The sequence below is a fragment of the Octopus bimaculoides genome, chromosome 1, assembly GCF_001194135.2.
Source record: "Octopus bimaculoides isolate UCB-OBI-ISO-001 chromosome 1, ASM119413v2, whole genome shotgun sequence".
Taxonomy (NCBI): Eukaryota; Metazoa; Mollusca; class Cephalopoda; order Octopoda; family Octopodidae; genus Octopus; species Octopus bimaculoides.
Genome location: NC_068981.1, coordinates 95,756,442 through 95,769,645, shown reverse-complemented (window position 1 = coordinate 95,769,645; position 13,204 = coordinate 95,756,442). Strand labels below are relative to the sequence as shown.

Below are 13,204 nucleotides of genomic sequence, written 5' to 3'. Positions count from 1 at the left end.
AATGTAGTTTATTTGTGATAAATTTATGGTTTCATACTTTATTTCAGTATACTATCTAATGATTGTATTTAATGCACAAAATTGTACATTTTCCCCTACAAAACCACTTTAAAAGATCTTTCAATAAGTATACAATGAAACATACTATATTTCTTTTTTCCACAATATATAGTTGTAACTTGGGGCTGCATCTTAAGCAATAGTGTTTCTTATACACCAGGAACTATGACAATTTTCTTTTTAATAAGTTGTGCTATAAACCATCCAGTTACTTTCCTTAGTAAATCCAATCATTCAATATCTTTATAGCTGTCTTTTCTAGAGTATCTCCTTTCTTCTTGTAGTAGATGATAATGATACTGCTATACCAGTCATTTAGAATGACTCACACGTAATCAATGATATGAGCGACTTGAGCATATTCTACTTCACCAGATAATGGTCCAGTAGCTTCTATTCAATCCCATTTTATAAATCAACAGCAAAAAACAAAAAGATTAAGTCTGGAACTTTCAGGTTTGCTATTCATTTTTTGGATTGAATGTTTTGTGAAGCCAGTCTAGAATTCTACACAGTGGCAGCCCTTGCAATGAAGAATTCTTTGAATTGTTTCATTTGGAGTTTAGAAGAAAAACATTACAGATGAAGAGAAGCATAATCAATGTTATGCATTGGTTCAACTGGGAATGAACTACAATCGTGAAAATATTAAAATCCAGTTTTTTTCTTAATAACTCTTTTACTTTATGGTTTGAGTGTGGCTTATTTATTGGAAATGGTGGGGAGAGAATATATACTTGTCTTTCTTAGGACCAAAAATGTGTTGATATTGGTACCTGTTTCCCTGATTTGCAACAAACTTGTATTCGTATAAAACTTTAATTTGCAGAGAGAGAAAGAGGAACAAACAGAAAAAAACAAGAGAGGCAAATGAAATGGGGTGAGAAAAGAAGAGGGGGAGCAGCAGAAAGAGAAGTAGCAGAAGGAGGAGGAGGAGGAAAAGTATAAGAAATAGAAAAACGCACCTGTGTTAGAGTAAGATAGATCCTGTCAGTTAATGGAGTGATAACCAAACGTCCATTAAGGCCCATATATTCATAACCATAACCAAAATCACCAGTGCATTGTCGGACAACGAGCTCATCAGGTTCCCGTACCCAATAGAATCTTAGCTGACTCTCCCATTCAAATTCTCGAGCATCAATAATACTAATAAAAACAGAAAAAAAAATCATGTTAAAATATCCTTTTGTTACAAGTTTAAATTACCCACTACACAGAACAAATTATTAATATTAGTACCAGGGTTTTCCGAAAATCTGCCCAGGGCTGTTAAACAGAAAATTCTATTTTACAAAACTATTTTTTGGTTTAAATAACCACCCACCTATAATAAGTGCACATGGGTGGTAATATGGAAGTAAAATATTTCACCTAGGAAAAACAAAGATATTCTCAAAAACCATATTTATTTTATATAATTCCATTGAACTTCTATCGCTTCAGTTATCAGACATATAGACATAAAGAAACTGAAACAGCCTTAAAAGAAGTAGCATATCAAAAAATATTCTGAAGTTAGTAATGGATCTATTAGGAAATATTGAAAATTAAACTATTGAAAACATGAATAGAAGCCCCATATAAACAAATAATGTCCTTGGGCATTTATGGTAGGATAATAACTGAAAAGTTTCAAGTTAAATGTCACAAATTTCTTCATTTGTTGCTTAGCCATAATTCACATTAGAGCTAACTTCACTTACTTGTATCTCATCTTCTTCAATTTTGTCCTTAGGCGCATCTGGTGCTTTTACCTCAAGGCCAGACAAAACATCCTGTAAGCATGAGTTTTAAGAGGCTGTGTTCTACAGTCTGTCCAATTCCACAACATTCAAAAGCACGCTTTATAGTTTCTTTATTTAAAGTGGCAACAGCTTGGATCACAAAGTTCACTATCACTTAATAAGGTTTTTTGTGATATCCTTTATTTGTACACTCTTTTTTGCCATTTGGAAACCAATTCTCCCATTCAGCATGAAGGGCTTTCTTGACTGGACCAATAATTGATACATCTAACGGCTGCAAGTAAGATGTTGTTTTAGGAGGTATAAGTTTAAGAATTGTATTCTTGCATTTGAACACTTCTAAGAGCTCTGTTTTTTTGTGCACTGAGCATTCATCCATGAATAGCACTGAATTTTGAGCATGGAATAGTTGTGCTGTTCTCTGCCCAAATGCTTTGTCAGCCCACAGCTGCATGAGTTCATATGTGATTTATCCCCTGTTGGAGACTTAAGTAAATATTCTTTGGGACCTTGATTTTAGGTACGTTTTTCAATCCTTTAAGGATAATCATTGTTTTAAACACCTTTCCTGTGGCATTAACACACAACACAACAATAAAACGTGCTTTGGTAGCACCACAGTGGCTAGCATCTACATTTTTATTGCCAACAAAGTCTATGGTTGTTGAACTCAACATGTCAACATATACAGGTGTTTCATTCATATTATAAATCTGATCAGCATCCTTATCTGCTGTTAATACTGGAATGCTATCTAGATAGTCACTGGCGATTTGTGCCTTTTCTCCAAGTGTTTTATTGTCTGCTTGACCAACATGTGTAATCTTTCTCACAGTCATTTTATTCCATTTCATGAAATTGAAAATCCATTTATCAGAGCATCTAAAGCTGTTCATTTCAATTCCAAACCTTTTTACCAATTCAAAAGTATATTTCCGTAAACAGCGATAATTTACAATTATATTGTTTGCACGCTGAACAACAATCTACTGTAAGAGTTCAATCTCTAGATCTCTGTGTGCTCGTCCTCTACCTCCACCAATTGATCTGCACCTCCTCTTGTCTGACATATTGATTTACTCAGTTTTTTTTTAGCACCATTTGCTCAATCGTTTTCTATCAATACCTAAGTCTCTTGACGCAGCAGATAAATTGCCAGAATGTTCTTTCACTCATTTAATAGCACTCAATTTTTCACTAATGGTATATGATCGTTGAATATGTTTTGATATATTTTCTTTCGACTCCATTATTGGGAATAAGAATCCTTTGAATTTATCTACAGACGTAGAGCAAATGAACATCGAAACAGAATGCAAACAAGAACAATAACTCTGTTTCAATTTTTAACCACAAATAGCTGCCCATCCAAATAAACGTCCATGGGCGATCTAATGGATGGGCAGATTTTCAGAAAACCCCGGTAACATGAAAGTATACTGGGCAAAATGCTTAGCAACATTTCATCCATCTTCACTTTCTGAGTTCAAATTCCACTGAGGTCTACTTTGCCTTTCATCCTTTTGGGATCGATAAAAGAAGTACCGGTTGAGGTCGATGTAATCAACTTACGCTCCCCTCCCATAATCGTTGGCCCTGTGCCAAAATTTGAAATCAATATTAATAATATGAAATAAGGTAGTGAGTTGGCAGAATTGTTAGCATGCTGGGCAAAATGCTTAGTGGCATTTCATCAATCTTTACATTCTGAGTTCAAATTCTGCTGAGATTAACTTTGCCTTTCATCCTTTTGGGGTTGATAAAATAAATACAAGTTGAGGATTGAGGTCGATGCAACTGACTTACCTCATCCCCTGAACTTGCTGGCCTTGTATCAAAAATCTGAAACCAATATTGATTATATGAACATGTCTAGAAGTCTAGAAATATATGTGTAAGCAGATCTATATTTATGGAACTTATAAACTGGAAATTTAAATTATTTGATCCTTTAAAAAGCACTGTAATTAAAGACTGGGGAAAATTGTACACATGCTCCCCACAAAAAGATATAACAACATTAAACAACATTAAAAATAGCATATAAAGAAACAGAACAAAGTTACACTTTTGATCAGATATGCATGATGAAAAATAAACCTGCTACGCTGTGCCAAAATTCACTACAGGTTGATACACAATTACTATGACAATAGCCTTTGTTCCTCTGAACAAGTTACCTACAATTCATTCCAGTCACATTGTCTCTGTTTTACTTCCTTGCATTACATTTACTGTGTTCCCCTACTAAGCCCTGCATTATAACCGTTTCCCAATCTTTCCTCTCCAGAATGACAACCCTCTATCATTTCCACCCCAACTCACATCTGTTCTGCATTCAACAACATAGATTCAAGCTTGCATACTAACAGTATTGATCTTTCAAGTGTTAGAAGGCCTGCAATGGTTTTAGGTGTTGTAAGGATCATAGACTCGGAGATAAAACAACAACAAAAATATGAAATAAAGTGTGAGGTAGAGAAAAAAGGAAGGAGAGGATCAAGGACAGAGAGAGATAGAGAGAAAAGTGATAAAGAAGTAGAGACTAAAAGAGATTCATAAAAGCAGAAACATAAGAAAATAACTGTATTTGGTTTGCAAGGTTCTTGATGTGAACTCTGTGTCAAAACAAATTTTGTTGTATCTTGAGATTTTGTTGTATCTTGAGATTTTGTTGTATCTTGAGATGCCAATAATTAATAAGCATACGCATAATTTTACTTCTTTATTTCACCAATTGGTTAGCTACTTAATCAAATAACTAGTTGGTTGTTTAATTAATCATTTGGTTAATCAATCAATCAGTTGTATTTGTCAAAGTTCTTTTGTTGCCACCCATGACCTCTTCAGTGACATGTCCTCTCTATTTCAGGTCAGTTCCAGGTCTGTCTAAGATGTCTTTAATCCTTTAATGTTCAAATTACTCGGTCAAATGTAAAGCTTATTTATTCATATTGTTTTGAATTAATAATATATTGTCTCATAACTTTGAGATTTTGATGCTGTTATTGTCTATTTTTAGAATGGCATTGTAGGGTAGGTGTGAGAGGTTAGATCAGGCCAGTTTGAACATAAAACAGAAGAAATATCTGGACCAGATATGGCCGGTTTAAACACTAAAGGGTTAAAGAGATCACAAATGATGAAAGGACTTTGACAAACACAACTGATTGATTGATTAACTGAGTGATTAATCAAACAATTGATTAGTTAGTTGGTTAAATAGCTAACCAATTGACAAATAATAAAGAAGTAAAATTGAACCAGGGTATGTATTCATTAATGGCGTTGTGACCCTCCTGAGAGACAACAAATTAAGGAAATAAGTACATTTGGATATTTTTTTATCTTTTTAATTATGGGGGGGGGGAGGCAGTATCCTTAACTCTTCAACAGAACCTCTAAAACTAAGGGAAGGCAGAGATAAAGATATCCTTAAACTGGAGATGTAGACTGAATGCTTACAACAGAGGTACCAAGTAGTGGTATTAAACCAGTCAACAGATTAAGTCTATTATTCAAATAGGCCACAGCAAGATTTGAACTCAGAATGTAAAGAACCAGAATAAATAATACCACAAGGCATCACATCCAGCATTCTTGTAGTTTTGCCAATGCATCTCACCTGACTTGTCTTTGTTTTTTTTTTTTCAGCCCTGAAAGGTTGTAAGGCAAAGCTGGCCTCAGTAGTATTGACATCATTACAATTTTCAGTATTCCAGAGACATGATAAAACGATTTCTATAAATTTCAACAATATGTAAATAATTTAAAACAAAGACTTGTATGTGTAGTCTTGTATATACAAACCTGTCGCGAACAAAGCTGTCAATGATGTCTCTGGCATGAACATCAATGATGAGGATTGTATTGAATTTTGCACGGTCATTTCTGTTGAGTGGTGAGCGAATCTGAAAGTATATAGAAGGATGACTGATAAGTTTGTCAGAAGCAGACATCATTCACTGATCTTTTATACTTAGTTGGGTTGTGCATGTGTGTGTGTATGTGTGTGTGTGTGTGTGTGTGTGTGTGTGAATGCATGCATGCATGTGTATGTGTGTATAATTTTTCTATATATGTATGGGTATGAGTGTGTGGCTATACGTGCATTTCATTCGAATTTGAGACTTGCATTGTGTGTGCCATTTTGGTACAGCCTGTGTGTATAGATTACATGCATGTCTATGGTATGTGTATGTGTGTATGCTTATGTGTATGTGTGTATGCTTATGTGTATGTGTGAATGCAGAGCCCCAATGCATGCAGACCAACAGCATGGCTGAAATGCTTGAAAGAGAGTGCACTTCACTATAAGCACTCAAGAGACAGGTAATGGCAAGCAATGGATTAAGGCTACAAGTATATTCTCCACGATAACCAAATAGTGGTTAGCGCAAACATAGAAAAATTATCACTCAAGTCACTTCTTTATTCTCTGCCTCATTATCATCATCATCAAAATTATTTTCATCACAATCACATTCATTAGCTTGAATGAATCTATCATACAGCCTCAAGATCTTACAATATCCCAATTATGAGTTCCAAACAGGAGAGTGGGTAATTTAATGTTACTCACTGGATTGATTATGACAACCAAAGTAATGTGTTGTTTAAAGATATATTAAAATCATCATCATCATCATCGTTTAACATCTGCTTTCTATACTGGCATGGGTTGGACGGTTTGACTGAGGACTGGCAAGCCAGGAGGCTGTAACAGGCTCTAATCTGATCTGGCAAGGTTTCAACAGATGGATGCCCTTCCTAATGCCAACCACTCCAAGTGTAGTGGGTGCTTTTTATGTGCCATCAGCATGGGGGCCAGTCAAGTGGCACTGGCATTGACCACACTTGAATGGTGCTTTTTACATGCCACTGGCACGGGAGCCAGTCAGGCAACACTGGCATCGATCATGCTCAAATGGTGCTTTTGTGTGGCCTGGCATGGGTGCCGGTCAGGTGACACTGGCATCAGCCACAACTACAATTTGCCTAGGCTATTCTTATTCTAGTATACACTCTCAGAGCATCCACCCCCACTTCTGACTTGGTCACCTAAGTAACAGAAGCTATCAACTACTTCTAGTTTTCCCCTTGGCATGTGATGGAATCTGTTTTCTGTACATCTTCAGTGTTTATTGCCCTTGTGCATTGGCTGTGAAAATCAGAAAACCCAGCACTCTAAGTTCCCAGATATTTCACCTCCAAACCATAGAGCAACTTAGAAACATTATTGTCTAGTTAGTTTGTATGTAAATGTGAGAGTCACAAATGAACAAATCACTAGGATATCAGCTGGCCAACCAAACAGCCAATAATTTAGATCTTGTCTGCCGTGTTATGTGTTATGTCACTGAAAAAAACTTATAACTCATCTGTTCATTCCCCACAATGTAAGTACATACTAAGGGCTGAGACACTGTTTATCACTGTAAGAAATAAACGACACTGAATAAGAGATGAATATTAGGATTACTGAATATTAGGCTCGAATACTGTGGGTTATAAAAAACGAGATAGATACAGCTAATAGTTGTATAAGTGAGTATTATAAAATGGAAGTTTGCTTTTCATCTATTCAATCTACAATCTCATTTTAAAACATATGGGAAGCAATTTCACAGAAACAAATATAATATTGGCTTTAAATTTTGGCACAGGGCCAGCACTTTTGAGGGAGGGAGTAAGTTGATTACATCAACCCCAGCGCTTAACTGGTACTTATTTTATTGATACTGAAAGGATGAAAGGCAAAGTAAACCTCTGCGGAATTTGAATTCAGAACATAAAGATGGATGAAATGCCACTAAGCATTTGCCTGAAGAGCTATCGATTCTGCCAGCTCACTGCCTTAGAAACAAATATAATATTAAGAGGCAACAGTAGAAGTCAATAACTCTGGATCCTAGAACTAATTACTTTGTACACAAACACAAAACCTCAGATTTCTAAATAAGAAAGGAGGTTATAATTCAGAAATTCATAAATTTCTGAAGGGAATTAGTTAATAAAAAAAAGTGAAATGACTATAACTAAGAATTTTAAAAATGGTTAAGGATTTATATCATCCTGTATAACCCATCACCCATCCTTACAGTAAGATACAAAAGGGTAGCATACAGTGGAAACCAAAGAAGGAATATAAAAGAAAATAATACCTGCACAACGATGTCATCAATTTGACTATGCAGTTTCTTAGCATAGTCCTTCATAGCCGTCTTTGTACCTTTCTTGATTTTATTGTAAACATCTTCCACTTGCCATGTCCACCAAACTTGGTTACAAGCAAGACACACCATTCCCAAACAGTTAAACATGCACTGGACTCTGAAAATAGAATAGACCATTCTTGAACTCCACCATCTAATACTAATTATTCTAAAATTCAATTGATTAACTTCTCTACAATTGGCCACTCCATAATTTGTTTTACAGCTGACAGCTCTTTAATTCAAATATTTTAGTTTTCCACTCAATAACTCTGTTACTTATTGTTGACTGGACCTATTATTGTTCAGTTCTTTACAATTAACCACTTTATTATAATACAGTCGCCTTTATTTCATAATTATCATTTAATGTCCACTTTTCCATGCTTGCATGGGTCAGACGGAATTAGTTGAGGTAGATTTTCCATAGCCAGATACCCTTCCTGTTGTCAGCTCTCACCTGTTTCCAAGCAAAGTAATATTTTTCTGTAGCTAAAAATGTTTTTCACAGAAGACTGGAAACAAACAACCTTATTTGTATGATGATGATGTTCATTTACAACCACCATGGTACACACACCACGAACACACATACACATGTTTATATGTATTATGTATGTATGTATGTATATGTGTGTGTGTGTGTGTGAATGTGTGTGTGTGTGTGTGTGTGTATACATATACATATATATATATATATATATATATATATATATATATATATATATATACATATATATGACTTCTTTCATTTTCCATCTACCAAATCCACTCACAAGGCTTTGATCTGCCCAGGGCTAGAGTAGAAGACACTTGCCCAAGGTACCTCTCAGTGGGACTGAATCAAAAAACCATATGATTGGGAAGCAAGCATCTCAACCACACAGCCATGCCTGTACATATATGTTATAACAACTAATGATACCCAGCAGCAAAACAGGTAAGAAAACAAAGAGATCAGCTCAATAGAAGAATACTGAATTAACAAGAAACTGATACTAAATTTGCTGAAACTAAAACTGAATCTTCTAAAACAAAAATACATGAATCAAAGTGTCCGAAACCTACCGTGTTTTATTATTAGCACAGTAATAATATATTGCTTCTTTGGTAATCAGACGATTTGTTGTTCTCATTTCATTAAGTACATTGGTCATCCAATCTTCAACTCGTCCCTCAGCCATAATATGGTGATGGAAATTCATCATCTCCTTCTCACTTGATATCATTGCTGTAGCTAATGTCTCACCATTGGATCCAATTTCAAATCGAAGGGAAGCAATGTTGTCAAACATCTTCAAAGCAAAATTAAAAATTACAAGTATTAATCACTTTATCAAAACCAAAAAGGTAAAGTGTGTTACCCAAGGACACAATTCATTCAAAATGGGATTTAAACTCACACACCAGGATCCAGGAATTTAACATCTTGCAGTTTTAAATTAATCCTTTACCCGTCCTGTGTATTATGTGGTACACAAGACATATTTTCCTGGTATCCAGGTATCATATGTCATATACACATTCCCAATTTTTTCTCAATCACTAGAGTAATGTGGGAAAACATATGAAACAAGGACAACATATGAAACAAGGGGTAACTAAAAGTTTGAAAACATGAATGAGCATTTAGGACAAACTTATGAAAATGCTTTGGACAAGCAAAGGGTTAGGCATTAAACCATGAACAGATCAAGTTAAGTATCTTAGTCTAGGACACAGTAAGATTCCTATGGTAGAAGAAGATCTCATGAAACAGAAACCATAAGTCTCGTAACTAATAGTTTAATCCTTTCTGCTATGTGCAGAAGGCCTGAAATTTTGGAGAGAGGGTAAGTCAATTACATCGACCTCAGTGTTCAACTGGTGCTTATTTTATTGACCCCAAAAGGATGAAAGACAAAGTTGACCTCAGTGAAATTTGAACACAGAACATAAGGATGGATGAAACGCTGCTAAGCATTTTGCTTGGTGTGCTACCAATTCTGCAAAATAATGTATACAGAAAAGACAATACAAATAATGATAAGAAAGTACCTTACTAGATTTATTTCATAAATGAAAAACAGAGATGAAAAAAGGAAGCTTTCAAATTTCTGACCATCAACTTCTGTAAATGCTTTTGAATAGAGTTACTATCATTGGCAAAAAGTAAGTTTCTATATGTCATTGAAGATAAAACTTCCTTTCAAAAATAATATGACATGCAACAGATCAACCAAATTTTATTGGCAAAATGATTGTAAGAAACTTAACAATTCTTGATTACAAATCTTTACTAATAATTTTGTACATCAGACAGAAAATGTTATGAAATGCATATAGATAAAACTTATTCATATTCAAGAGATGACACCAAAGATTAATAAATTTATCTTTAATCTCACTAACCCATTCTCAGTTAATAAAAATAATCCAAAATATATACTTCTTCGGTTGATCTCACCTTAATAATATGTTCCTGGACACATGTTGGTTCACTGCTACCAAGTATACTTAGCAGTTCATCATCAGATATAAAAAAGAACCGTGGAAAAGAGTTTCTCTTTGAGTCTAAATAATCATTCAGAGATTTCTGACATTTCTCAAGTCCCAAGCTTAGCATCTCCAAATCTTGTGCACGGTTGGGTGTATGACATGAGTCTTTGATGTTAGGATTCTTGTATGTCTCAGTCATAATCTATAAACAGAGTAACAGGATTTCATTTGTATTTATAATGCATTAAAATTCAAGTAGCTCTCACATCAAATTGTAAAGTTTGCATTTGAAAAGTTTATAAGAGAATGATTAATTTGAGTAATTTTGTTGTTACAAACCATGTGTTCAGTCTGAAATTTTAAGTATACTTATACTCTACTTTTCTTTGTCTAGATGGAAGGTTTATAATCCTATTGACATGTGTAACTACACTATCACTGTTAACAGATCTTAGGTGTTAATCACTCTCAATGACTAATATTGATAACTGATTATTCCTAATGACTTACAGTTGTTAAATATTCACTGGAATTAAAAAGATCTTAATACATAGTCATATACTTTTACCCCATCATTTTCCATGTCAACATAGTTGGATAAGTAGTTACAAAAACACACAAAAACACACATACATACATACATACATACATACATACATACATACATACATACTTACATACATATACATACATATATATACACATACATGCACATATGGTGGGCTTCCATACAATTTTTATCTACTGAATTCTACATATCCAAATCTAGAGTAGAAGACACTCAAGGTGCCAGTCAGTAGAACCCAAAACCAAACTTTTCAATCACACAGATATGCCTGTACCTATAGGCAAGTGTGTGCAGATAGTCATGTCTGCATCTAACATCTTAACTTCACATCTATAATTATGTTGTGTACCCCTTTGACCTACGAATAGTCAAGAAGGAAGGTAAAAAAAATAGATAAATACAACCCTCTTAAGTATAAAATAACCCGACTATGGAAAATGAAGAAGGTGAAGATAGTGCCAATCATTGTTGGATCCTTAGGGACAGTATCAGAAGACATCAAGAGGAATATAAAGGACATTGGAACAGAGTGCCCAGTAGAACTGTTACAAAAGGTTTGTCTCTTTGGCATGGCCAGAATAATCAGGAAAGTATTAGATAGCTGAAAAAAACAGCACGCATGGTACCATAGGCTGCAGGCAGCAAGCCTGCTATGCATGCAAGACTCCAGGAGCTCCAACAAAATCTGAGATAAAAAGAAATAATAATAATAATAATAATTTCTTTCATAAAATTTCTGTCAAACAACTTGTATTAGTATCATTTAATGATGTCTTACCTTTTTAAACATCTTATGAATTTGGTCAAATTTCTTGGCTTCTTCAGGTAACTGAGCACGAATGTCACCACCAATAAAAATACCTTCAAGATACATCCATTTACGTTGGACCAACATCCAAAGCTTAAATATGATACAACAATTGACCAAATTGAATTTCCTCAGAGAGAAATATATTATTCATAAACAACAAAATGAAATGAAATCCAAGCAGAAATGCTTTTCCTACCAGCCACACTGCAACTTCCATTCCGAATCCAAGTCCACTCACAATATGGAAACATTTCTCATGGCCTCAGTAGACAAAATGGAAAAGGCATTACCCTGGATGATCGTAGGGGAGATGTGCTGGTTCATAAAGTATGAACCTGTTTCTGAAGCAAAACTATGACTTCACATTACATTTGGGTCTGTATTACACTTAATGCATTGCTCTACAGTAGAGAATCATTTTCGGCAATCTTTCAGTACAAGTCCTAAATATCGGCCTTTTCCGTAAAAAGTGTCTTTGGCAATCTTTACCAAAGATCGGCCTTTTCTGTAAAAAGTGTTGGAGAGAAACAGGGAAACAACATCATAACAGCGAAAGACATACAGAGAGCGTGATTTATTTTGAAGGGTTTAGAGTTAGGGTTAGGGTTAGGTTTACGGTTAGGGTTTGGGTTTGGGGTTTGCATTAGAGAATTCCGTCCCTAACCGTAACCCTAACCCTAACCCTGACACTAAAACCCTAATCCTAACACCATAGTGAAGATCGTGCGGGTGTTACGGAAAAGGCCGATATTTAGGACTCGTACCATAAGATCACCTCATTTTCAATTCAGGAGTGACTGGAAGCTGCATAAGAACCTATAGGATGCACTTTGAAACTGAGAAAAATATTGAACCTTTAATTTTACAAATTCAGTTGTATGCACATAATCACACTAAATAACATTAATTAAAATGTTATCATGGCATTAATCACCCAAATAGTTATAATGCTTTAAATACCAAAACTCCAAAAACATCACAGAGTTTAATGTTTTAAATTTAACAAAGCTTCCTTTACTAAGAAGGTTGATTTTGATTTGCTTTGGAGAGCTCAGAGATTTTAAAGGGACTCATGATGCTGCAATTTTTAGTAGGTCTGAAAGTCTTTTTCTCTTGCCAAAGGGGTCTCTTTTATACAATTTATAATACTGATTTAACATATTTCCAAAACTTTAAATATTACCAGTATTCAAAATTGTTTTTATTTTCTTAATGATACAGCTGAGACAAAACTTCAATTTCCAGTAACTACTCATACTCAATAACTATACCCAATATGACAGAATAAACGCCCACAAGTAGGTGTTTGGGGAGGGGGGTATTT

The 13,204-nt window shown here is 34.7% G+C and overlaps 1 protein-coding gene across 2 annotated transcripts in view; it reads right to left on the bottom strand.

The window, feature by feature from the left end:
• LOC106876022 (dynein axonemal heavy chain 10) overlaps positions 1-13,204 on the bottom strand; it is a 187,264-nt gene that overhangs the window by 124,686 nt on the left and 49,374 nt on the right. For both annotated transcript variants that reach the window (XM_052968399.1, XM_014924396.2), the window contains exons 26-31: positions 11,848-11,970; positions 10,470-10,703; positions 9,092-9,318; positions 7,973-8,141; positions 5,619-5,719; positions 1,026-1,209 (exon numbers count right to left, since the gene is read on the bottom strand). In XM_052968399.1, the coding sequence (XP_052824359.1) occupies positions 1,026-1,209; positions 5,619-5,719; positions 7,973-8,141; positions 9,092-9,318; positions 10,470-10,703; positions 11,848-11,970 (1,038 nt within the window). The remainder of the gene's footprint in view (positions 1-1,025; positions 1,210-5,618; positions 5,720-7,972; positions 8,142-9,091; positions 9,319-10,469; positions 10,704-11,847; positions 11,971-13,204) is intronic.